General features: G+C 39.6%; 2 protein-coding genes and 1 long non-coding RNA gene across 8 annotated transcripts in view; 1 reads left to right on the top strand and 2 right to left on the bottom strand.

Annotated features, from left to right (window-relative positions):
• qkia (QKI, KH domain containing, RNA binding a) overlaps positions 1–5047 on the bottom strand; it is an 84498-nt gene extending 79451 nt beyond the window's left edge. For 2 of the 4 annotated variants that reach the window (XM_026926619.3, XM_053237559.1), the window contains exon 1: positions 4608–5046. In XM_026926619.3, the coding sequence (XP_026782420.3) occupies positions 4608–4752 (145 nt within the window). In that variant the 5' untranslated portion in view covers positions 4753–5046. Of the gene's footprint in view, positions 1–4607 lie in introns of all 4 variants that reach the window. The other 2 variants (XM_053237557.1, XM_053237558.1) reach the window with 2 other exon arrangements.
• The window catches only part of LOC128319136 (uncharacterized), a 94220-nt gene that overhangs the window by 32046 nt on the left and 34595 nt on the right, over positions 1–27579 (top strand). For 2 of the 3 annotated variants that reach the window (XR_008302527.1, XR_008302525.1), the window contains exons 1-2: positions 3608–3942; positions 6115–6569. The exons of the other annotated variant lie outside the window; for it this stretch is intronic. This is a non-coding gene — a long non-coding RNA (uncharacterized LOC128319136). Of the gene's footprint in view, positions 1–3607; positions 3943–6114; positions 6570–27579 lie in introns of those variants that run through there. 3 annotated transcript variants of the gene reach the window in all.
• Positions 20348–27579, bottom strand: part of pacrg (PARK2 co-regulated) — a 140219-nt gene continuing 132987 nt past the window's right edge. Inside the window, exon 5 of the mRNA XM_026926144.3 lies at positions 20348–20674. Coding sequence (XP_026781945.1) covers positions 20514–20674 — 161 coding nt within the window. The 3' untranslated portion in view covers positions 20348–20513. The remainder of the gene's footprint in view (positions 20675–27579) is intronic.

Below are 27579 nucleotides of genomic sequence, written 5' to 3'. Positions count from 1 at the left end.
CCGAGAGCAGCTGTCATGTGCATAGGTCAAACTGAGGTAATGCAAAAGGACTGGATTTTCATTCACCATGACAACAGCTGCACGAGCACGCACACACACACGTCCTTATGTGTGCAAGTTGAAAAAATGAGTGGTGTCCATGTGGTGAAGTGCTTATGGACACGTATATATGTGCATGTGTCGATTAGTTTAAAAAAAAAAAAAAAAAACAGAAGAGGAGAAGGGGGAGGAAAAAAGGAGGAGGAGACACAAGATGGAGACTTCCTTTTTCCCCACCAGCTCTGGATTAGGGAGTGTGTGCTGGTGTGTGGAGTTTCACACACTGATGAAGGTGTCTGGGCTTCTACACACGCTGCAGACGCAGAGCACTTCATCGCAGCGACCGTACAGTAGTTTCACACCGGCCCAGATGTTGCATTCCTTTATTCTTGTGGCCTCCACTCTCGTTCAGTCTGCATGTTGCGAGTCGACGACAGAGAGTGCGTTTTCATTTTCTGAATGATTTCATCTTTTAATTTGTATATTCTATATGCATAAAAGCTCAGGGCATGCATTTCATTAGAATAATTTCGTTCGGAGAAATCAGCGAGGGAATAGTTTTTTTTTTCCTATACTTCTGCGAGGAGAAATCTCACTACATACAGTGAAAAACATCACAAATCCTGCTCTGTAACATGCAAAGGTGTTCTAAGCCGCTGTTACAACAGAAAAACTCAAAGTGCAGTCTGAACGCGTTTCCTCCTGCTCTGGATTCTTGAAAATAATTGCAACTTGGAGCAGGATAGAAGTCTGCAGCACTATATAAATTATTTACCCTGCAACTGGAATTAAAACTGATATGAACACCTGATATTAGAGCTCTCAGTGGGATTTCACACACATTAGTCCATATTTGTCGAATCTGAGCAAAATTGATGCTTTTGCTATTTAGTTTAGTTTACGTTCACATTATAGATAATTAAACGAACCAAAATGCAAAACAATGAAAATGTACTGGAAAATGTACCAATAAGACGAAACGCTGAATATATGAAAGAGTCTTTAAACTGATCTGTAGACTTTTATGAGAAGATGTTTACTGCCACAAAAAAACACAAAAGAACTAAGTGTTAATCCTATAAAAGCATTCTACGAGTGGTAAAGAAATGACCTTACTGGAATATGTGTCAATATTATGCGAGAATTCCAGCAGTTGCGAGTGGTAAAGTGACTCTGAAGCCGGGTTAAATCTGGTCAAACATTAGCTACCAGCAGCTGATGGCTCACCGTGAGCAAATGGCCACTTGAGAAGCTCCAGACAGCAGCTGAATCACAGCTAAATTACAGGGGGGACAATAATCACTGAAACACCCAGCCATCTGCATTCTCTCACTCTGTCAAAAGTGCACACACACACACACAGTCGTTTTGTCCTGCCTTCCAAACAACAGTGTTACAGATCCACCACATCACTGCTTTCCAATCCTGTGCTTATACTGTATTTTTCCTGCTCGCATGACGAGGGTGAAAATGTAAACGAGGTTTGAGAGCCATTACGGTACATGACCATCTTCATTTGCACAGGCAAATCAGTATGCAAACAAAGTGAAGCCATGCGTATCAGAAAAGTGATTTACCTGTAGCAGTCTAAAAACAAAGTCTAAATCCCCCATTCTGCAGTAGTTCTTTTTTTTTTTTTTTTTTTTTGAGTGGATTGTGAACTTAAAGGATCAGTTCAGCTCCTCAAGTCCAAAGTGCAAGTAAACAGATCTGGCTCCACACAATCAGTCCTCACACACACAGGATCATTGTTTGGTGTTAAAAAGGACAGGCATGTGAGAGATCTCATCCTGTCGCAGGAAAGAACGGCCAAAATCATCCACCACGTGCACACAATGCAGAGAGAGCGGATAGAGAGCCAGGAAAGAAGCAAGGATGTTAGAACTAAGATTCTGCAAAGTATTTCAGCCGACCAACACAAATACTGTAGCAGAGCTGATAAACCTATGAAAATAATCTGTCCGTAGTTCAGCGGCTCCAGTTTTCTAAACACAAACCAGGACGCCTTCTGTAGCAGATCATCTGTTGTGGTTTACAAGTATTAAGATAAATGATTTCGCTGAAGGCAGCTCATCAGACCAGAGACTAGCCACAGGGCTAGAGACGTGGTTTTCACACCACTTTTATAGATTTTATTTTTAACTCACAAACTCATGACATGCCTTGCCTAAGACGAAAAGACGACTGGAAAAAAGACATACGCGTTTATTTTCTTTACGTCAAATTCAAATCAGCCGTGTCCCATCGATACCGAGTCTGTAACGCTAATTAGAAGTGGTAACATGAAGGAAAAAAAAATCAACTCTTCTGATATATGCATCTTATCTACAGCCTTAAACTAATCACTAATGGTTAAGTATTAAAAAGTAATTGTTGTTCAAGAGAACAATCAACAGAAAAGTGTCAAAAAGCAAACTAATACAGGTCTGCCAGCAAGTTTCTGGGCCTGTGTAAAGGCATGCCATGAATGTTCCTAATCCACAAACTAAACCGGTTTGAACGTTCATGCAACGTTGAAGCATGCTTCGGCAACAGTTTTGAAATGCTGAACGAGCCAGATTCCAGATAAATGGGCAGATGTGTGTGAAAAAACAAGATGATTGGTATTAAAGCCTGTAGCAGACCGTGGCTGTGGAGTGAAATGTGTCGATGATAACGCTGCCACGATGCACCGTTGCAGCTAAAGCTCTATTCGGGTCGGATTAGGTGGGGCAACGTAATTATTACCGGAGCATCTCTGGCATTTCAGTCCTGTCTGAATCTGTTGTGTCAGTAACTGTTACGGACTGTGTGTGCAGGCACGTGGAAAGATTACGCTCTACGTAATCTTTCAAACACAGGTATAGCCTGCATATGTGTCATGGTCATGCGACTTCCTGACGCTCAAATGCAACTTGTACAGCCACTACAGACCGTGTGGTGTATGTAGTACACGTGAAATATTTTGTTTGTATCATGTCTGTGATTTATAGAGGTCACTAATCCCATGAGAATCGAGCATATTTACTACAGAAGTCCTCCAACACACGTCTGGAAAACGAATGCTGTCCGAATAGTGCTTGGTTATAATTCGCAGAGAGGAAATTCCAGAAAAGATTAGAGGAGATAAAGCCCAGAGGCTGCTGGAAAGAGTTGCGACATCTACGCGGTTACACAAAGCAAGAGCAACACCGTAAAGTGATCCTGGATGCAGCTGTCAAATGCAAAAGCGTGTGTAACATTACAGGATCATGCCGATGCAAAGGAGCAAAGTTGGCGCATGGTCAGGAAGTTTTTAAGAGTCTTTAGAGTTACAGCAACACTGTACAGAGTAAATACTAGCAATCTCTGACCACTGTGCAAAAATGTATCATGAGCAAGTCCATTCTGCAAACATGCAACTAGCTACAGTTACACAGAGTGCCAATTATAGACCTACAATGTCATTAGCACTCTCCCTGAGGGACTGCACAGGAACCCTAGCTCCAGTAAAACGCAGTTCAACTTAAACTACATTTATACACTAGCTGTTTATGTACAGTATACTGGTGAGAGAAACAAGCTCGGGGCTTATGTATCAACAGTTAAGAAATGGTACGGTCTGTTCTAGGGGTGTTCAAAATACCAAATTTACGTCTTTCCATAAGAATTTGGGAGAAATATTTTTTTAATTAATGTTTCCTACTTTAAACGTTGTGTGTGTATTTTTAAGAACTCGTCAACTTTATTTTTGTGTTTACTTCCTAACACTGTTAAAGTCTTCATTAGAGGTCAGACCCCTACACTCCCTCCCCCCCTCCGGAGACCCTAATAGTTCGCACCCAGACACACAGAGAAACACTCGGACTAACGGCTTGTGGCCAAAATAACGGGGCGAGTCATGAGTCTGGACCAGAGGAAAGCATTTCAACACATTCCTGCGAGGTGAAAGGGCTCTTAAACTCTGAGAAAACATCCTTAGTGGTGGCTTATTTAGAAAAAAACATCACTTTAGCTGGGTTAAAATGAGTAATTCCTCTGACCCGTGCGGTGTGTTGAAGCCTAGCTGTAGCTACGACGGCTAAAGTTTCTAAAGTTAAACTCTTCAAAAATACGTGAGTTAACTAAATATAACGCGACCGTCATTAATAACTATCAAAAAAAACCCAGAAGAATTAATTTAAATATCTGGACAACATTTTAAAAAGGAATTCTGACGCTGTTTGTTTGTTTGTTCCACCTCGAAAAGTTTGCACCAGTCGGAGCACTTCGCTAGTCATGCTAACCCCAAACCGTGCTAGCAGGAGCGAGCGAAAAAGTTTCGCCCTCGCGCTCAGATTCAAACTTTAGCATCAACTTTAACAGCCGTAGTGACGTTTTACAGCATGAAGAGGTCACGAGGAAGTGCTCGTTTATAATGAGGATCAGTCTCGGCTTTGGGTATGTCCTGCTCAGCTGGAGAAAACTAGTTAAAGTAGTTGAGCAGGCTAGTTTAGCGGGCTAGCTGCTCAGTGACCGTCTCTAAGCGTGCGCACCACACACACACACACACACACTCACACACACTCAGACTGTTCCAGCTCCACGCTCAGGTGGTTGTGGTCGTTTACCTTCATCCAGCAGTCTTTCGAGGTGTGTGAAGATGCCGCACAGGTTCGGCAGACTGGTCATGAGCTTCTTTTCGTTCAGTAACTGCATCAGATAGTCAGGACTCGGCCTCGGTCTCTCCTTCACTTCGATCTCCCCGACCATCATCTCTGCGGCCACAACCCCCAAAAACCACAATCCTTCTTTAGAAAAAACAAAGAAAAAAGAACACAAAAGAAAAACTTGCAGACAAAATCCCTCGCTCCCCCCACCGTCCTGCTCGCTGTGGTCTCAAAAACCCTTCCGAATTAAAACCAGAGCGCGCTGGTGAACAGTTCGTCGCTGTGTCGGAGCCGCGCTGCGTCTGTGTGTGTGTGTGTGTGTGTGTGTGTGTGTGTATATATATATGCACTATCTCATCGGAAAGAGGCGCGCGACTCTCACTCGCTCAGTCTCTCCTCGTGACTGCGTTCGCGAGACCGTTTCCCAACCAGCACTGCCTGCGCCAGAGACTCGGCTCCGCCCACAGCTCCGCCCTCTCCTCTCTGATTGGACACAGCCCCGTTTAGCTGCCGATGATTTCACCAATAAGAGACTGAAGCTGAACTCAGATGGAGGCGCAGCGCCAATGAGCGTCGACGCTGAAACTGGTGTACAGAGATCAGAGCCAATGGCGCTGTTACCGTTAGAATACGATACACTGTACAAGATCCAGTTAAACACCAGAGAGGGTCTTTGATAGCGCCGCTGCGGCCATTAATTCTGCTAAAAGATTTGCTGCTGGTTAATGACACCGTGACAGATGACTGCATCAGAGTCTGCAGTGTTATATATCTATCTATCTATCTATCTATCTATCTATCTATCTGTCTGTCTGTCTGTCTGTCTGTGTCTTTATCTATATATCTGTATCTCTATCTATCTATCTATCTGTCTGTCAGTCTGTGTCTTTATCTATATATCTGTATCTCTACCTATCTATCTATCTATCTATCTATCTATCTATCTGTCTGTCTGTCTGTCAGTCTGTGTCTTTATCTATATATCTGTATCTCTATCTATCTATCTATCTATCTGTCTGTCTGTCTGTCAGTCTGTGTCTTTATCTATATATCTGTATCTCTATCTATCTATCTATCTATCTATCTATATGTCTGTATATCTGTTTATCTGCCAGTCAGTCTGTCTGAGTCTCTATCTATCTATCCATCTATCTGTCTCTCTAGCTATCTAGCTGTCTGTTAATCTGTTTATCTGTTTTTATCTATCTATCTATCTATCTATCTATCTATCTATCTATCTGTCAGTTGGTCTGTTTATCTGTTTATTTATCTGTCAGTCTGTGTCTATTTATCAGTCTTTCTGTGTTTCTGTCTAGCCAACTATCTCTCTCTATCTATCCATCTGTCTATCTATTTGTATGTCTGTCTATCTGTCTCTTTGTCTGTTTTGTGTGTGTGTTAATATTATAATGTTCATATTATAATAATATACCACAGCACTGTTGAATTCTCCATTCTGATTTGTCAGTAAGCACGTTATCCTGGCCAAAGTCCCAGTGGATTCGGAGACTAACCCTGGGAGCATCAGGTGTGAGGCAGGAATACACCCTGGATGGGACACCATTCCATCACAGAGCACCACGCACACACACACATTCACACACTCCCTCACACCTAGGGGCAATTTAGCGTAGCCAATCTATCTACAAGCACGTTGTTTGAGGTGGGAGGAGAACCCAGAGGAAAACCACAGAGACATGGGGAGAACGTGAAACTCCACACAGACAGTAACATGAGAACAGATTTTAAAACCGTGCTGTTATTTAGGTTTTCCATCATGTGAAAGACTTTAAGATGGAGGACTTTGAGCTTTTCAATTTCTCTAACATTTTTTGAATGCGAAACGTTTTTTTGTCTTATTAAACGTCAAGAGACAGAAACAGAGAGGCTGGTGAAGGAACGACTGTTTATAGCTGCTTTAACGTAAGTAATAACAGGACCTAACTTTTCTTGTGGACATTCCACAACAAAAAATTTAACTATAAGCAGTTTATATATATATATATATATATATATATATATATATATATATATATATATTTTTTATGTATGTATGTACATAGGTTGTATATTTTCATAAGAAATATGTGGAGACTAAATTGCTGAGCTCTGAGCTCAGTAATATTCAGCGACATATTTCAAAATTATTCACTTTTTAAATCGGTTTATTTAAAAATGCCCTGAGTAGATAGATCCATCTCATCTCAATTATTTTTCTGCCCTTTGCATTTCTTCATACGTCTGGTCTGCCTGGAGCCATAAAAGCTATTAATGTTACAATTCAGAAGGTGCCTCAAGATGCCCTTCAGATCAGCAGGACAAAGCCTCTGTCTCTCTCTCTCTCTGTCTGTATCTGCTTTAGTTACAGAACGCTGTCTGGCTTATTTAGCCGGCGGGATTTTATTTTACAGAGAGCTGTATCTCTGACCCTCATGTCTTATCCAGCTTAGATGAGACTTAAGGTGAGACTTTTATCCTATTGACCTTATACCTGCATTTTTCATTTAAACATGGACTTTGGTCATTCTAATTGATCTTCGCTTGGAGCTGGAGGAGCAGCTTCACGCATTCAACAGCTGGGAAACTCTGGCTTTGCTGGTGTGAAACCAAGCACCGTCAACAGGCTGCTAATCTTTTGTTCCAGAGAGGAAGGCAGAGGGACACATTCCTTCAGTTGCTGATAACAGGAACACAAACAGTGCAGCTAGGGCACACAGGTCAGTGGGGGTCCTAGTGACACACACCCAGCTGCTTCTGTGTAAAGAGCAGCGGGTTTCTCAGATCCATCACTGCTGCAGCATATAAGTTTGTTAATGAACATCTCTTGAGCAGAAATGGAGTAGACCTTGGCTTTTCAACCAAATTTACTTTACTGTAGAATATGCATTATCCAACAAACAGAAAGGTCAAAACTGTAAATAAATGAAGACACTGTATATCTGTTACAATAAATGAAGATACTGTACATCTGTTACATGAAATAAATCAAGAGAGAGAGAAAAAGCTATTGTAACTCAAACAGGTGTTTCTGTCTTGATATAGAAGCTCTACATACTGTAGCTGCCTGAGATTATGGAGCTTTACACTAATAGCTCACTTTACAGAAGCCAACACACACACACACACAGCCTGCCTAACAGCTGTCTGAGTGTACACTTGATTTCTAGGCGACAGTATTGTCTGGACAAGCAGAGCTACAGTAATGGACTCTGCCATTAGGGAAAGGGGGGTATGTTTCCAACACAAGCCAGAATCTACACCAGGGACTCAGAGCGTCTGGCACTTTTTGTGACTTGTGCTGTATTAACACATTTCCACTGCAGGAACTTTTTACTGGCATTTATACTTAGCTGCAGTTCTGTAAACCTTTTTAGGTCTTGCTCTAGAGTATGTATTTTCTACAGACCAGTTATCAGGGTGCTGCATTGAACCTCATTGATTGCTCAAATGCAAGCTTCATATAACACCAGATGTGAACCAAAACATCCAATACCAGGTCTGAGACCACTTCTAATGGTTCAGTTCAACTGCAGCAAGAAACACCCAGAATCAACCCAACTGTAGGAAGTGAGCCAGTCATGCCGTGTACTCTGATTTGCAGGCAAATATAATTTTTTTGTAAATGCATGGTGTCAAACAAGCCAGGATGTACAAACAGAACCTAGGAACACAGAGCTGTACTGCTATAGAAATACGACATGTTCTGGATACTTGGATTAAAGAACAACAGCAATAAGAAAAAGATAATAAATGCTGTGTACAGTATACAAGTAATTTTTTTTATCATTATTTAATCATTTATTTAGCATCAGTTCTGTGTTTGTTGTTTTTCATGATTTCTAAATATATATATATATATTTTATTTGTAAACTATTTCCAATACCATGTTACTGACCTGCCAAAGAAAGAGCTGTATGATTATGTTTTTAGTCTCACACACTCCCCGTTTTTTTTTTCTTCAATATTTAATTTTAATTGAAACCAAACCAAATGTCTAATGAGACAAAAGTATAAATTTTGCTCTGATGATGAAAGTGTTTTCATCTAACACAGATCAGAGCAGAGTGTGCAAATCACTCAAATCACTTACCAGAGCCTCCTGTTATGCCCCATTCACACCTGGCATTAACATATGTCCTAAGTGATCTGGTCATAAGTGGACAGCACCAAGTACAGGTGTGAACGGGGTCAAATGCTTCTCAAAGACACATTGTGACCCGATCACTCAAGCCACAGAGGTGGTCTGGGACACATATGGCCACGTCACATTTGTACTGTGAACGCGAATGTGTCTCAGTGCGATCCAGACAGCAACAAAGGACCGCCTATTCGACTGCATCATTGCCCTAACCAGAAATTATGCATCATTGTCTATCATTGCGAGAATGTTTGGAAATCGTGTTGAATGGATAATAACTCTCCACTATCCACTGATGATAATTCTCCACTGCACTCCCAGTGTGTACCAATTAGGGCTGCACGATATTGGAAAAAACTGACATTGCGATGTCTTGTTTTCCTGCAACATATTTTGCGATATGAAAAAATACAGGAATTTTCATCGGATGACTTGAATAGCTCTATTTGGAAAGCATCAATCACTCTAGAATGATTGGGGTGATTTTGTAGGGAACTGCATATGCATGGAAAATAAAAAAATAATTTTTAAAAATGGCTGAAAATGACTTTTTACTTTTTGAATTTTTTGGGTAGTTTAATACACTGGTTGACTCACCATGATACCACTGTATTCATATAATATTCTTCTATCAATCAAGGCTAAAGTCAATGATCTAACATGTCATGATATTAATAATGCATGTCACTTACCCTAAAATAAGGGGCCTCATTTGTGAATGAAGAAGAGAAGGGAATCCAGTATATTACAGGAGGCTATATCTCTCTACTCCAGGTTAAAACAGAGCACCACACTGAGGAAGCTTCATCAGGGAATTAACATGAGTGACAAGGTTTAACATTTAACATTTTATTCAACAATTACAAATCTCTTTTCTGAAAATAGCAAAGTAATAAACATCTTTTTAAAAAATTTTGAAAAATTTTGAAAAATAAAAATAAAAGTGCAGCTATACACCAGCCCCCGGGTGTTTTATAAAAATACAACTTAAAATAAATAGAAATAACTTGTAATAAGCTGAACTGAACTTGTAATAAATAACAATCAACTTGTAATAAATAACTTGTAATAAATATCTACACAGAACTATTTTGTTTCACAGACTTTTTTAAAATCAACTTTTCTTGGCAACAGTGCCAAAGTAAAACAAAGTGTTGGTCATCATGGTTAAACAAATAGAGATGAGTTGAAACCTTTCAATTGTTAAAATCTAGCTTCTTTCTAAACTGAGTACCTAGCAGATAAATAAATCGCAAGATTTCTTTCTCACAACAGTTGCACGATTTAGTCAAATATGGTCAAATTTGACTTCTGTGTCCATTGCTCACTCAAGTTTAGAGGTTTTTGGCCTAGAATACCAGTCTATCCACCATTGCAGGCTTGAGACAAGAACATTGGCAAGTGATGATGTTGCCCCTTGCACTGAAAAGCCTCTTTGAGGGGGAGCTTCTAGCAGGAATGGATAGGGCAAGCTCTGTGAGTCATGGAAAGCTTACTTTGTGGGTTTTCCACCACGCAAGTGGACCTTCCTCTTTGTCTGTGCAAGGTGTTAGAAGGTAGTTGTTTAAATCTGCTTCCACAGCATCCTTAAGGGTCAGAAAAGAATCACCCTTTCCTGCAGCTCCACTCAGTTTAAAGAAACTTCCCAAGGACTTCTTGGCTTTCTATGCCTAGGATGCGTCAGCAACTTCAGGCTCTACTTCAGTGCTGCAGCTTGATGTCTCCTCCTGGCATTCTATCATCCACTCTGGCCTTGACTAGGGGCTTGTTGTCTGCATTGATGAAGTTCATCTTGAACCGGGGGTCCAAACAAGATGCCACATCTAGCAGCTCCTGAGTAGCTTCATCTTTATATTTCTTGTTGATGTAGTCCAACATCTCCTTCTTCAAGGTCTTGGTCAGGTCTGTGTCTTCCTCTTGTATTAGCAGCATAACATTAGCATTATAGCATTCTGCGGGCTCTTGAGGCTAAAACAACAGAAACGAAAGCAGCTGCTTTTTATAGCTTCTTTCATTGTGTCATCTGCTGTTCATTTATAGGTTTTGTTAGCAGAGCACACGAGCGAAGCATTTGAAACAGCCTATACATGTAAATAAAATAGGATTTGTGGGACATTTCTGTCTGAAAACAAATGCAGCAGAAGGCTGCTGTAATAAATGTATGCGACAACCTTCCTCTAGCGGAAATGATGTATGAAATTTGAATGCAAGTGTTCACAAGAGAGCATTGATAATGGCAGGTGTGAACAGCTATGCGTCTCAGCTGATCGGATCACTCGAGATGGATATACCAGATGTGAACAGGGCCTTAGTCACAACTGCACAACAAGGATAAACTCTACAACAAGGATAAATTGGCTGACTATCATCTATCATTCACCAGCTTCCCTTCTAATTAGAGGTGGGAACAATTAAATACCTCACCTGTTTAGAAAGAAAAAAAAAATCTAAAACCCCATTAGCCCTGAATCTTTTTTCCTTGTACTCTTTTGCTCTGTCACACCTGTTTGTTCATACTCTCATGCTTTCTCTCCTGCCAGTCACAGTAAAATCGGACTTCTTTTGTGCCTAATGCTGGGTGTGATGGTGTTTGATGTGTCTGAGCTGGTATATAAAGTATGCTTAGAAATTTCCACATTTTCAAAAAGATAGTTAATGTGAGTTGTTGTATGCAAATACTGTAAATGTGGCCTTTTATTTACCTAGCTCTAAACACGTTTTCAGGTTTCCTGCTGTTTGTTTTGGATTTTTCAGACTCTGTCAGAAAAAGAGTCTGTCAGAGAGTCTGTGTCTGTGAATTATACTAAGTGAACATGGAACTCTTGCCTTCAGGACCTCAGGCAAAACAGCAGCTCGCAGAAACACACAGGGCTCAAGAGAGATCACTCTGAATGCTTTTTTTTTTTACACAACCTCTGTGAATATTGTTGATAATAAAAAAAGTCCTGTATTTCATGAAGGATAAAAAAACGAAAGGTGGCATTTAGAGATGATTTTAGCGCTTATCTCAGGAAGCACAGTGGGACCATTTCTACCTCACAGATTGCAGCTTCTGAGTTTTAGATCAAGTGATCAGTGTGTGTGTGAGAGAGAGAAAAGATGTAATATGTAGTTTATTAAAAATGTAAACATTTCTTTAAAAAAAACAACATTGTGTGTGTGTGTGAGAGAGAGAGAGAGAGAATCAGAGGGTAAGAGTGTATTATTGTGAATGTGTAAATACACAAAGGCTAAGCGTCAGAATCTGGGTCAGCAGTTAGACTCGGTGTGTGTGTTGAGGGGTATCGAGTGAGAGAGAGAGAGAGAGAGACAGAGAGAGATTGCACATTATGGATGACTGCGCTCTCACTCTTTCAGCACACGTGTACTCTCAGGGCTCATGGGGCGGGGCAGACAGTGAGTGAGGACAGTGTAAAACACGGGGAGCCTCCCCCTGTGTGTGTGAGTACAGAGGTCTAATCTGCACCGCAGGATAGTGGCAGTAGTCATATGATGGATTTTGTAGTCTCCACCCACTCTAGCAATTACTTGGGGCCAGCAACACTGCAGAACCAAGGACGGAGTACTGGTGTGTGTGTAGGAGTATGAGTGTGGCTCCTTTTTAATTTACATATTTATGTATATACATGTAAGTATTGGGGCAGTGGTAACTCACATGAGTTTCTGGGTTCTTCTGTTTCCTCCTACCTACCAAAAATGCCAGGAAGTGGATTGGCTACGCTAAATTGTTCAGTGTGTGTGGTGCCATAGGAAGGACTGGGGTGCCATCCAGGGTATATTCCTGCGATAGACTCCTGTTTCACCACAATCCTGAACAGGATAAAGAAGATACTGAAGATGACTGTTCACTAACAGGTCTGGCCTCCCAAGAAAATATTTCACATTATGGAAGACAAATAGATGACCCTTAATTTCGATAGTGCACTGTAGATACAACAAATAGTCAGCAAACCCTCTACAGACTCACATCACATCGCATACTGGTCCCAAAGACAGTTGTTAATTTACTATTTTTGATTAAACACGTGGTAAATCTCATACTCACTCGCTAACAAGACTCATTTTTCACTTTGTCTTCCATGTTTGTTTTTCTTGCTTGCCCCACAACTTGCAATCTGATTGGTTGGGAGGTAAAAATATGATCTTATCTCATCTGATCTTACCAGTTGTCTTCTACTTTACTCTGTTTTTTACGATCCTCAATTCTTGTCTCCTCTCATTTTCGTCTCCTCTCTTCTCCTCTCATCTCCTATAGTCTCATTTCCTCTCTCATTTCAAGCGACCTTGAAGTTCTTTTGTGGTTCAGTATTTCACTCAGCGCTCAGAGCACAATGTAAGGGCAGTGACCTCTGACCTTTGACCTCTGATCCACAACAGGACAAGATACAGTAGTTGAACCCGTGCACTCTGATCAGGGGAGTTACAGATCTCACAGGCTGCCTGTGTGTTGAAGCAGATTTGAGAATAAATATATGTGTGTGTGTGTGTGTGTGTGTGAGAGAGAGAGAGAGAGAGAGTCGCAGCTACATCCTGAACACATTATTACAGATAAATAAGTCTCCATTGTAACAGAGCTTGCATGTGCTCAGTGGCTGCTGTTGGGACGATTGTGGCCCTGCAACGAAGAAGACAAATAGCTCCCAAAGGGCAATTTATTCCTGGTACCAACACCCCCCCACACCACCACCACACACACACACACACACACACACACACACACACAAACATTTACTTCTCCTTCCCTCGTGTGTTTCCCACCTGTTTTTCTGCATCAGCCTCTCCATTTTCTCTGTTTAAACCTTCTTTCTCTTTCTCTTCCTAGTACATCTCAACTCTGTGATATGTCCCAGCATTGTATGATTCTAACTCTATGCACTTTCCATTTCCATGCAACAACACTGCCAGTGACTGTGGAATCAGCTCCCATCTGCTTAATCCATCCATTCATCCATCCATTAGTAATACTGTCTATGAAGCGCTTATTCATAATTCATCAGAAGAGCGCTAATAATTCGTTGTAATTCGCCGACAATGTCTTAAGCACATTTAGGAATTCTAATAATGTCTTATAAAGCACCAATAAAAGGCTGCATTGTGCTCATGTGGCCTTTTCCTAGCCAGTTTTCAACAGTCATCCTGTCCCAAATGGCACACTTGTGGTCCTCATTTGTGTCTGCCCCCGAGGCCATAGTGTGTTCTCATTTCTCATTTTGGGCTTCAAACTGTTGCTCAGATGCCGCCACACGCGCCCTTACTGCACCCTGTAGTGAGTACACATTAAAGTGGAATCAACATCAGCTATCCCAAACTCCTTCAGCTACAATAAGGACCAATGATAGGAAGCAACAAGGTGGTTTAAAAAAGAGAAAAATATAATTGTCTTTTGGTATTAATTTAGTTTGTCATTAAACAGCTTTATGACTATGTAAAACAAACTTTGTAAAATAAGTAATTAAACCAAGTATGACCAATTACTTTTCTCCTTACTTATACTCCACAAGACCTCTGAAGGTGTGCGGTGGTATATATCACCAAGACATTAGTAGCAGATCCCTGTCCTGTAAATTGAGAGCTGGGGCCTCCAGCTGGATTGGACTTGTTTGTCCAGCACATCCCACAGATGCTCAATCGGATTGAGTTCTGGGGAATCTGGAGGCCAAGTCAACGCCTTGAACTCTTTGTCATGTTCTTCAGACCATTCCTGAAAGATTTTTGCAGTGTGGCAGGGTGCATTATCCTGCTGAAAGAGGCCACTGCCGTTAGGGAATACCGTTGCCATGAAGAGGTGGACTTGGTCTGCAACAGTATTTAAGTAGGTGGTACATGTCTACCTAACATCTACATGAAAGCCAGGACCCAAGGTTTCCAGCAGAACTTGGCCCAGAGCATCACACTCCCTCCGCCGGCTTGCCTTCTTCCCACAGTGCATCCTGGTGCCATCTCTTCCCCAGGTAAACGATGCACACGCACCCGCCATTCCACATAATGTAAAAGAAAATGTGGTTTATCGGACCAGGCCACCTTCTTCCATTGCTCCATGGTGTTCACGGCCCACTGTAGGAGATTTCAGCAGTGGACAGGGGTCAGCATGGATGCACTGAGCCCTGACTTCAACCCCACTGAACACCATTAGGATGAATAGTAACGCAGACTGCACCCCTGGCCTCCTCACCCAACATCAATACCTGATCTGACTTATGCTCTTGAGGCCGAATGGGCAAATCCCCACAACCACACTCCAAAATCTAGTGGAAAGCCTTCCCAGAAGAGTGGAGGTTATTATAACAGCAAGGGAAAACTAAATCTGGAATGGGATGTTCAAAAAGCACATATCAGTGTGATGGTCAGGTGTCCACAAACTTTTGGCCATATAGTGTATGTGTGTGTGTATATATATATATATATACACATATATATACACACAAACACACACAGTGTATAATTACAGTCTACAGCTTATCTACACATAATTTTATATGAAACTGCTGAGCACAGACAGCTGATTTGGTGCCATCTGGGGTGGGGGTTGTTTAAGAGATTCTGAAATTGCTTGAGCAGAAAATTTGAATTGTGGTGCGTAATGTTTATTTGATAATGTTTGCCCATTTTCTTGCGGGATGCAAATAACTTGTATCAAAATGAGTATTTGAATCATCTTCCTTTAGTTGAAACACACGGTGATGGCATTTTAAATCATCCAAATTTCTCTACGTCTTTGTGAGTCAGAAGAGTAGTGCAGTGAGTCATATGACATTATGATGAATAGTGACACACAGCATTATTTGAGCAATTAATTATAGCACTTTGTTCAACATTATTAGAGTTTATAAAAATTCACAAAAGCATTGTTACCAAATTGCAAAAAATGATAAGCAAGCTGCATGGATTGTGTCCCCAGTCTCTTATTTCTGAATCACATTAAAAGTAGGGGCTTATAAAACAACATGCAACAAAATATAAAACAAAATGAAAACTAGAAAAAGAATGAAGCATGCAAAAATATTAAAAAATGTATGCTCCTTTGCAAGTGCCTTTTAGTGAATCAGATCGCCACGTAAACACGACCAGATGGAATTTACAACCTTTTTTATTCTTCCCATCAGTGCTTGGTGCTCTTCACTTCCAGACATAGTTGTGCAGCTTCTCATGGCTTGGACTTGTCAAGATAAACCCTGGTGATGGCCAGAGGGGTTGAGCACAGCGCAGTACAGCACTTGAGAATATAATAATAATCATAACTAGATGATAATTAGTGTGCTCCTCCGCATCATCATAAGAAACATGTTAGAGTGTTATGAGGAGTCATGTCTGGCTCTGAAGTGGCTGTGGATTAACACTGACTCTCATGTATCGTTATGTTTCTTTATACCACAGCGCTGTTGAATTCTTGAATCTGATTGGTCAGAAGGTTTTGATTAATTTGCTGTAACAGTATTTCTGACAGTAGTTTCCAGTTCTAAGGAATATCACAGGTTTATATTAATGCGCTCGTTCTAATACGTTACCATTTCTGTAGAAACAGGGACTTGTGTGGCGGACACTCCACATAAACAGGTGTTGATATGTTGAAATTTATTTAGCACATTTGGAAGAAGTCTCCAGTGTCACTGCTTTGTAACAGTCAGAGGTAAAGCTGTAACTTTAGGTTTTCTGAGGAAAGTGTTCAGGATGGATAACTTTGTGCTTTACAGTTTGTCAGTAAAGTGATACTGCATTTTTTTTTTTTTTGGACTTCCAGTTACAGCGTGGTGCGTGGTGGTGGGCAGACATAACCCAGAGCCTGTCACAAACATTCAGAAAACATTCAACATTAAAGACCACTAACCGCTTATTCGTCTAACCCACTCTTAAATCGACTTACCCTACATGAAAAATGCATACTGCAAAGCCACTCAGAGTTTTGAATATTCAAAAATGAATATGTTGGCATGAAAATGAAAATGAAAATGTTGGCAAATTGCTGTGATATAAGAGAAATAAAACATTGAAGGACATTACAGTTATAGGACAATAATCAACGTCAAGGTGGTAACAGTAACTCCGCTTCACACTGGCGGACGCATCACACCACCCCGTCCCTGATTATTTTCTTATAACAGCATGCCAAGTGTTTTATCATGTCCTAATAAAGCGTCCCGACTTTACACATGCTGGCTAAAGCAGGCGATTTCTAAGATTCTTGAACACTCATCAAATAATTCTACAACTAGACCTTTAGTGTCACGATTTGTTGAGTCTGGCTTTGTAAATAAGATCAGACTTACACTTGAAGTCACCTTCAAAGCCTGGGGGAGGTGGAAAAAAAAATGTCTGGTGCCAAAGTGACAGCTGTGATGGCTGCAATGGCAACCTGTCTAATAATAACAACAGAGAGGGAAAGAAAAAGAGTGGGGAGATAGACAGAGTGAGCTATGAGAGATGGATTATCATGGGTCATGTGAGATTAGAAGAAGTGATGGCATTCTTCCGGGAAGGCAGCAGTCGTTCCAAACCTCATTCCTCTGTAGAGACAGGTGAACTTCACGCCTGGTCAGATTCCACACATGCTAATCACACACACGCATGTCGAGAGGCATGACGCCGACAGAAAAAACAGCTGCACATTTGTGTGCGTGAGAGAGAAGGAGATCTGAGGAACCCCACCGATTAAACAGGTCCAGCTGAATCTTCTGAAAGCTTCTATTTGCATGCTCTCAATAATGTGACTGCCTTCTGAGAACTTATTTCAAGGCAACTGTGATCACACCTGCCCTATTAATAACACATCTGTCTGCTGTGCTCCGAACTGATCATAATAACTACCTGATGACCCCAATCAGGTTTGTTAGATCAGTGACAAGCTAAATGAGCAGCTCTCTGGGCGTGGGTTGTATATAAAAACAAACAAACAAACAAAAAACCAACTGTTACTGTGTGAAACGTCCAATGATTTTGTTTGGGGTTTATACAAATTTTACAGCAGAAGGAACACCCACCTACTTTTAGGTCCGATTTCTGTTCTGACGTTAATATTTGAGCCCTTTTATTGCCTTGGTCCCTGGTTTGCCCAGTGACACTCAGTTGCATACTCCAAGGACGAAGACAACATTTAGAATAACATGTGATTTAATAAGACTGATAGTCAGACTGTTTTAGAAATACATTCCAGTGTTGCTTCCAGGCTATATGTAGCAATAAAGTCAAGGCCAAGCTTAGATGAATATCAGCTTCTGGAAATTACTGGCAATTTTCCAATAACAACCCAACGTTACACTAAGGCAGTGAGGCATATTTACAACGTCTAACAAGGTCACAGTATGGGAGAAATAAATTAACACCATCTAATGTAAGATGTAAGTTTTAGTTATTCCAGATGTTATCCATACCCATATTACTTGTTCAGTCTTCTTCATTGTACTGGAACAGCTTTTCTAAACATTGCTTTTATCCAACACTTTCTATAGTCTTGTGTACAGAACCTCTGTACTGTGCCATGATTTGTATTTTATCCTCTATACATGTGTATATAGTTGTGAGTAAACTTTTAAGTGAATTTTGTTAACACTTTATTTGTATATTCCACTCGATAGGACCAGGGATGTGTTAATGAGTCAATAGAGTGTGTATAGATTATCTACAAAAGTTCACCCTATCCTATTGACATATTGTTTAGAATTAGTTGGTAAATACCTGCAGGTTATTGAAAGGAAAGGTGTGCATGCGAATGTTCTTTAATCTCACTGCTGCAGACACTGTTGACCAATTCCATCTGCTCTTGTAAAAAAATTGACCAACGCTGCCAACTCCTGCAAAAAATGTTTGGCCAATCTGGCCCACCCCCACAAAAAAATTTGGCCAATCCCACCAACTCCTGCAAAATGGTTGACCAATCCTGTCCACTCCCACAAATATTTGACCAGTCCCATCTGTTCTCACAAAAAGTTTGACCAATTCCATAGACTCTTGCAAAAACTTTAGTCAAGTCCCTCTGCTACAACAAAAAGAGTTTCCAATCCTGTCCAAGCCCGCAAAAAGTTCGACCAGTCCCCTCTGCTACTATAAAAAGCGTTTCCAATCCCACCCGTTCCCACAAAAACCTTTGGTCAATCCCACCCTCTCCTGCAAAAAGGTTGACCCAATTCCACCTATTACTGCCAAAAGTTTGTCCAATCCTGTCTGCTCTCAATTTTTCTTCCCCACTACCATCCAATCACAGCTACTCCCACAAAAAAGTGTGATCAATCCCTGTCACTTTGGCAAAAGGGCCAATCCTGCAAAAAGGTTGGCCAATCCTGTCGGTGCCACGTAAAAACCACCATCTATGTGAGTTTGGTTACTAATTTGAATATAGCAACGAAAATAGAGCCCCAAAATGAGAAGTCCTTTGTGTTTGTGGAAAGAGAAAGCAGATTGTGTTGTACAATAACACTGGAGATTTAATACTAAGCTTTAATAAGCTTTGAAATGATTTTTACTTCTAATGAAACATGCCAAATACACAGTTAGTTTAATTAAAACATGCTTAATTAGGGCTAAATTGGGCAGAATTCCTAAGTGTTATTAATCATCATTAACTGCAGGAAATGAGTCACCTGCTGTGATAAATCATGTGATTAACTCGCGTACTTTTCTAACCACCAAACACAACATTACAACACACTCTAAGTGCACTATTAGTAACACACACACACACACATCCAATAACTCTATAACTGTACTGAGACAAGGCATAAATAGTATTAGCTAATTACGTGGAATTTAAGAGAATATAATATAATTATAGTATAATTAAATATATCCTTATGACATAAGAGTACACTTAATATATATTTATGATCCACTCAGAGGTCAGACAGTATCATCAAGCCGAAACAGAAAACAAAGTGTCCAGAACTGAGATGTAACTGAATATGAATATATTATTCAGAACGAACAGATAACATGTTCAAAACATATACAAATACAGATACGAATAGAAGGCACACTATTCTTCTTTCCCCTCTTTTTCTCTGTTTCTTACTAAGCTCCAAAACAAAACCATATCTCTATACAAACCACTGTAAAATTCACAAAAGAACTATGCTTTTATTTATAGAGCTAAACAAGACAACACACTATGCACAAGACAACATACTTCTTCTGGAGTGTCCAAAATGATTTAAATAATTAGAATTTAAATAATATTAACCAGTTCATTCGTTGCATTAAAGGAATGTTCTTCAAATTTCTGCAAATTTCTGTTTGTTGTTTTATTTTGTGAATGAAAAAATGACAGCTCTGGGCATTGTTGCAGTGTTTTTAAGTGTTTCTGGGAGGCATAGTCATAGGATTCACATTAAAAAAAAAGAAAATAAGAAAAAAAAAGAAAAACATCCGGTGTAGGCCACGCCCACTTCAGGTTCAAAATACAGATACAGATACGGATACGGATATTTGCACATAATAATCATGCACTGTTTCTTTGGTGCATTTGCAGCTTTATTGTGAATATTCCAGTTCAGAGTATATTCAGTATTTGTGCTGTTACAATTTGAGGTTCTGAACTTTATGATTTTACTTTTAAAGCGAGGACACACAGTGGCATCAGAGCAAAGGCTTTAATGTTTCATTAAGACAAAGGATACTCAGTAGAATAATAGTATGAATCAGGTGACCAGATTAATAATGTCATACAGGTGGAGTATAAGGCTCAGGTGTAGCAGTAGTGTGTGTGTGTGTGTGTGTGTGTGTGTGTGTGTGTGTGTGTGTGTTAGTTGAATAGACAGGACTCATAAGTGGGCACCATGTATTTGATGTTGATGAAGGCATCCTCTCCTCCGTAGCGCTCAAACACCTCCAGCGTCTCTTGAATAAGATCGCCGATGTTCTCCCGCTTCTGCTGGCTATAATCAATGCCATCTCCGCTGTTTGCTGCAAAATAGACACACACACACACGCACGCACACACACACACACACACATTACCTTCTGTGAGGTGCAACACTCATATAAATAAAACAGTTGACGTGAGTGTGTGGGGGTTTGGATGAGCAATGTAGTGTAGGGAGAGACAGTGAGAGAGATTAATTCTGACAGTGCCAATCTGAGCTCTATAAACATGCGCGCGCACACACACACACACACACACACACACACACACACACACACACACCAGTCATTGTGGCTTTGCGAAGCTGTTCCCAAAACGGCAAATTTCAGCTGTGAAAAGGATCAATAAAGTACAACATACAAACAAACACACATACACACACACTCAAAAGAGGGATAAAAATAAGTGCATTGACTTGAACAGGGACCATCGGCCCATTCCCAAGCACAATTAGACCTGAAGAGCTCTCTCTCTCTCTCTCTCTCTCTCTCTCTCTCTCTCTCTCTCTCTCTCTCTCTCTCTCAGACGCTATTACTGCTTGTAACTTGCATCTCAGAATTTCCAACCTGAAACTAGGAAAAAATCAAAGAAAGCATTCCATCATCTCAGAATTCCTAGTCGAAAAGTTGGGAAGATCTCCTCAACTCTGAGTGTAGCATGTGGCGTTTACTTCTAAATTAGTTACACTGTATGTGTTAGGAGTGTAACACAATGCCATTATCTGTATCTGTTTAGTGCTCAAAATATTCAGATCTGTTTTTGGATTTGGATTTAAACTGGAAGTGGGCGTGGTCTACGGTGGAAATATTTAAAAAAATTTTGTAATGTTTTTTCTTATAAACACTGGAAAACGGAAAAAAAAAGGAAGTGCCTTTTCATTCATGAATTATAACAACAAATAGCAATTTACAGAACATAACTTTACTCAACTCTTCAACCACACGGCCAGTGGAACTTTCTGGCAAGCTTTCTAATAGCTAAACCTAATGTGACTGAGTAAGCAAGCTAACTATGTTTCAGAACAACAAAGTCTTTCTCAAATCAAGAAACTGTTATTTACAGCTGATAGAAATAACCTTCTAATAATATCTGAGTTTTGAGTTTGCTACATTCCATCATACATTGTGTATAATCTGCATGAGCTAAGGCAGTGTTTAGGTGAGCATACTGGAGCAAACTACTGACGAAAATCTGACACTGACATATCCATGTTAATGAACTTGGTTCCACGAGCAGGATTGCCAGGTTCTTTGAATTGCAGATACTGCAAATCAGAAATGTGCACCACAGTTAACCTGTTTCCAATGAAAAGACCAAGAAAAATGTCTACCTTTCCCTAGGCCTAAAGGCTAGTTTCAAATCTTTAGTGTGTTTTTGAATTGTAGTTACAGTTGAAATTTTTCTGAAACCTGGCAACCCCTCTCACAAGCTTCTGTGCATTGCTCTTTACAGCTCTACATAAAAGTAAAAACCTACTTGTTTTGTCCTTCAATGCAAAAAACAAACAAAAAAACCAAAAAACAAATCCCCTACCTGCTATTTATATCTGTATTTGTAATTAGGACATTTAGGACACATTATCTGCTCAAACAAAATGTATTTGTATTTGCTTACTCGTAAGACATATTCGCTTGTTAAACATATAACACTGACTATACATTTTGCTCTTTAGAGGAAGTGAATATACAGTTATTTGCTAGATTGTTGTAAAAGACAAACATGGAGGAGTCCATGTTTTTCCACCCTACAGTGTAGCTCGACTTCCTCTGACTTCTGAGTTAAGTTGAACACAACATCACGCGTAGATGAGAAGAGGAGTTAATTGGATATTTCTTGTTTTTTTCCTCCCTAATTTAGTCTTCGCCAATTCCCACCCACTAGCCAGCTATCGTATGACAGCTACCAACCAGGGAGGGTGAAGGCTATCCCTTTCCTCTGTGACACACAAACAGCCAACCACATGAAACTGCTGCTCATGCTGTGTAACACACTCAGAGGAAAGCGCTATCCACCCTCTTCTACATACATGATTAGCTAGGGTTGCTGTGATTGATAGGGCAGAGACTATGCCGCCGCCGCCACCACCACCACCAGAGAGCACGGCTGTGGCATTGCCGGTATTTCAATCCGTGATCTCCAGATGATCTGTTGTAATAGTTGGAATGTTTCATCTCAGCCTGTACTCTGTCCATATGGATGTCTCTGTCCTGTCTCAGACGTGTCTCTCTCTGCATATGACTTGTTTTGTTGTAAGTGAATTGTTTTAGTACTTCGAGTAAGTCTAGACCTTTTTTTTTACACTGCGATGATTACACAGAGATTGCACAGATACCAGAGATTGCAGCACTGTTTTTTTTTTTATGAATATAATCCAACAGACAAATATTAGGCAGATAAGGCAAAAATGCAGCAGATTTATTTATTGGTGCCATTAAAGCTTTTTATTCCTGAACATTTCACCCACTGAATGAAAAATCAGTGTGAAGGGCACTTTTGCTAGTTTGCAATGAATTACAGTAATACTGAGAGGCACATTTTAGGCATTTCCAGCAAAATAAAAAGAGTAGGACAGAATTTTAACTGTTTTTTTTTTTTTTTTTTTTTTTTGCCTCACTGGTGTTGATGCTGAGGCAGATATACAGTACAAGTGATGGTATGCGCTATACCAAAATATAATTATATGATTAACCTTATGATACTGGATTGTGCAAGTTAAAGGAGAGTGAAGGCGTACATACAGGCAAATACTAACTAGTTTAAGGTTTAGATATTAGATAGAATATGTTGTATGCTAATGAGTTACTGTAGCGAAGTTACTGTTATCATCTTGAAGTATTTTCCAGTAACAATTATAGCATTCATAGTGCCATTTAATGTAGAACATTTGAGAAACAAGAACGTTCCTGTTATCACTTACATTATCGCAGCTCTAAACAGCTCTAAAAGTCGTTACTTCACCAGCCTCTTTTTATTCTCTTTCTCAAAAACAAAACTGTAGCTTATCATGTTACTGTGAAATTGTAATGTGCTGAAAATTTTCCAGTGTCAAAAAGCTTACTTTGTGTTACAAAGCACTGAGACTCCTTCCATAAATGTAATAGAAAAGTTAAAGTTACAGAAAACCTCTCTGTTCAATAGCAACAAGTACAACTCTGTTTATTATTAGTTTAGATTATGTGGAACATCCACCAAACAAGCACATTAATATACTGTAAACACGTGAATGGACTTGTATCTGAACTACTGTCTAAGCTGCTTAGCTAGCTAAGTGTAGACCAAACAGTGTGTAAGTTAAAGCCATACTGGTTTGAAGATAAATGCTGTAGGTACAAGCTCCAAACTCCAATCTCTGCAACTAATCCATAAAAGATGCAGCACTGTCAGAATGACTCTTAAAAAAACACAGACTTTTCTTGACAGATTCAGCCTGCTGCTCTGCTGATCGGACATTTGAGAAGTCATTTATTTGAATTCAGTTTTATTTGTGTAGCACTTTTAACTATAGACATTATCACACCACTGCTTTACTGAAATCCGGATGTAGATTTAGATCCTTAATCTATTTTTCCACAGCAAAACCCGAGAAGCGTCAAACCTTGTTTTGTATCCTGAAAGTAAAAAATAACACAGTTGGGAACTCTGTAGTTCCTCTGTAATCTTGCAAACATAGAAATAATTCATGGCTCCACTGGCTTGGATCGAGTGACTGAATTTGTGCTATAAAAAAATAAAAAGGATTAACCAGGAATGCAAACATCTCAGAAAAGCTCTAAAAGCAGAATAAGTCTTTATCAAAGCCTCCAACAAGCTAACAGGAACAGCAGACCTATAAGCAAAGAGGAAAAGCAGAGCAAACAGAACAGTGGTATAATGTACAATGATCAACAAACTAAACAAAAAAAAAAAACATTTTCACCAAACACTGCATTCCTGTGCATATCAGATCCGACAGCACACTAACACCAGAAATCAATATCCATAAGACCACAATCAGAGCAACATGTGCAGCAAGGAACACAAACACACACATAAACACACTCAAACACACACACACACACACACACACACACAGCTGTTGCATGAAAAAAAAAAGATTTACTACCCTCAGACTAAAGAATGTGCTGTTGTAGGAAAGTAATCAATGATCAGGAAGCACAGTTATGGTTACCACCCAAAAGTTGATTATTTTCCAAGAACAGCAAATCCTGACAAAAGTGTTTTATTCCTCTTATACCACAGCAATATACCAACAATAATCAGTTATTGAATGAAATGTCATGCTTTTTTTTTTTATCAGTTTATAGTTACATTTACAACTAGTTCGTTCCTGTTATCGCTTATGTTACAGCAGCTATAAACAGGCTTTCCTTCACCAGCGTCAAATTTTTTAGCATTTCTCTTCAAATCCCAGTATAGTACTAGTGCGTGCTCTGGGTGGCTCGGGCCTGGGGCACTGCTCCTTTATTGATGAAATTAATTCAGTAACATTTATTCATTCAGCAGACGCTATTATTTATTAACATTTAAACCCAGTGTTCTAAGATTATTTTCCGGTGTTTTAGTCTGAAAATGATGGAGAATGACGCAAAACAGGTTGAGATGAAATCATTGGTGTTTATTGTTAGCGCGTCCTTCTATGCTCGATAAGGAGGTCAATGATCAAAATAATCAAAATAAATTATGAAAGTAATCCAGCGCTATCCAATGATGTTTGTGTACGCAACTGCATATGGCAAATTATATAAACAATTTGAAATTATGCACCTTTAATTCATATTCTTTCTTACAGAGCATGTTAGTTAATACATTAACTAACAAACATTACACTAACATGTACTTAAGGTGGTCGTTCTTCACGCAGGAATTCATAAGACTCACGTCGTAGTTAAGGTTAGATCTTCATTAGTTCATGATTATTACATGCCTTAACTCATCATTAGTTCATATTTAAGTACGTATTAATTCAAGTATTAGTGCATGATTATTCATGTACTGTTATTGTAAAGTGTTACCAACAGAACAAAAGTCAGAAGTGCTGTTTATGCTAGAATCTGCACCACGTGATGAGAGGAAGTACATGGCAAAAGAAGACTTTCCCGTGGCAGAAAACTTACTTTTAGAAAGCTCTGACACTGGAAACTCCTTCCATAAATGTCAAATAAACATTTCCTTACAGAAAACTTCTCTATATCAACGATTATACATTTATCTTTGTTAAATAACAAAACATTTTATTCCCAATCAGTTTATTATTAATCTCAGTTTATGTGGAGTTAGGGTTAGGGTTGTTACTATAGAAATGATATTAGAACGAGCGCATTAATAAAAACGTGATTGAAAAACGTGACACTTTCTGAGCAATCAGATTCGAGAACTCAAGATATTTTTGTGTGTTAGGTTTCACAGATCTTCATTACCACAAGCAACAATTACATTGAGTAGTGTATGTAAGGATATCAGTGGTTAAAAAAAAAAAAAGTCAAAATATTTTTTATATTAAAATTTTGCCTCGTCCTTCTTGAGTGTGATATAAATATTCTCTAATAACATATGGCTCCACCTTTTGCCTTTATAACTGCCTCCGATCTCTTTGTGTATTTTCTGAGCAGTTTTTTTTTTCATTATTCCTGACAATTATGTTCTAACTCTGCCAGATTTCTTGGCCAATCTTTGCCTGTTCTTCTTGAAATATGTGTTGTAACTCTGCCAGATGTCACACACTGGCTTTTTCAGATTGTGCCTGGAGACTAAGAGGATTATGTCAAAACTTTTTTTCTTTTGGTTCATTTCAAACTAAAGTTCTGTTTACTTCTTATAGGTTGGATTTGGTCTTGTTGCAGTTTTCTTCTTGTTGCTCCTTTTTTTTTTTTTGTTATACATTAATTGTAAAAGTATATTTCGCTTGCATTATATGGGGGATGCAAACAAACGCTGAATTTTCATAAGACCTAAATCAAGATGATTAAATAAAAAATATCCACCAGTTTAAGTAAAAAAAAACCCTAATGGATAAAGAGAAGGTAAAATAAAGGTAATAAAACTTTTTTTTTTTAAATAAATGGTTGTGTAATGAGTGTGTGGTCCACACTCTTCCTGCCTGTGTGTGTCTGGCTGGCTCAATTTTTATTCCACCTCATTGTTCCTTTCTGGAACATTTACATAACCATAGTATACGGAAAACTACAAAGATTCCTATTTAATTTTGCCAGAAATTTTTAAGAAATCTGGATGCATTTGGATGAACTTGAGAAATATTTGGTTGGAAACATACCTACAGACTGACTGAGGAATTTACCAAGCACATGTTCTCTCAACCTCACACTCAGCAGATGGCACGCACACAGACACACACACACACACACACACTCTCACACACACTCACATGCACTCACACACACACTCACACACACACTCACACACACACTCACACACACACACTCACATGCACTCACACACGCACACACAGACGGAAGTCATCTAACATTCTGACAGAGAGAAATGCAGTTGCTGATGCAGTTATCTTTTCGATCTCAATAATCCCCAAAACACCATCTTATAATGTTGAAATTTGGGAAAAGTATGTTCATAATAGAGCTGTCAGGAGGGAGAATTACATCAAAGACACCTGAAAATATTGAGAATGAAATCTAAGAGGTCCAAAATCTGTAAGATATAAAGCCAGGCCCGTATTTGTCTTTGCCATATGCTGTCCAAGGCCAGAGATCCCAAAGGAAGTAACTGGGTGTGTGTTTATTAGCAGCTATGAATTACTAAGTGGTATGATGTGTGTGTGTGTGTGTGTGTGTGTGTGTGTATAGAGCTGAGACCCCTGGTCTCCAGAGGCCTACACACTTCGCAGCTGTTGGAGACTGATGATAGATGGGCCAGACATGGGTTCCATCACACATACGCACACACACTCACACGCACACACACACACACACAC

This window comes from Pangasianodon hypophthalmus, chromosome 10 (assembly GCF_027358585.1).
Source record: "Pangasianodon hypophthalmus isolate fPanHyp1 chromosome 10, fPanHyp1.pri, whole genome shotgun sequence".
NCBI classification, from domain to species: domain Eukaryota; kingdom Metazoa; phylum Chordata; class Actinopteri; order Siluriformes; family Pangasiidae; genus Pangasianodon; species Pangasianodon hypophthalmus.
The sequence above is the reverse complement of the archived record's forward strand: the minus strand, read 5'-3'. Positions and strand labels throughout refer to the sequence as shown.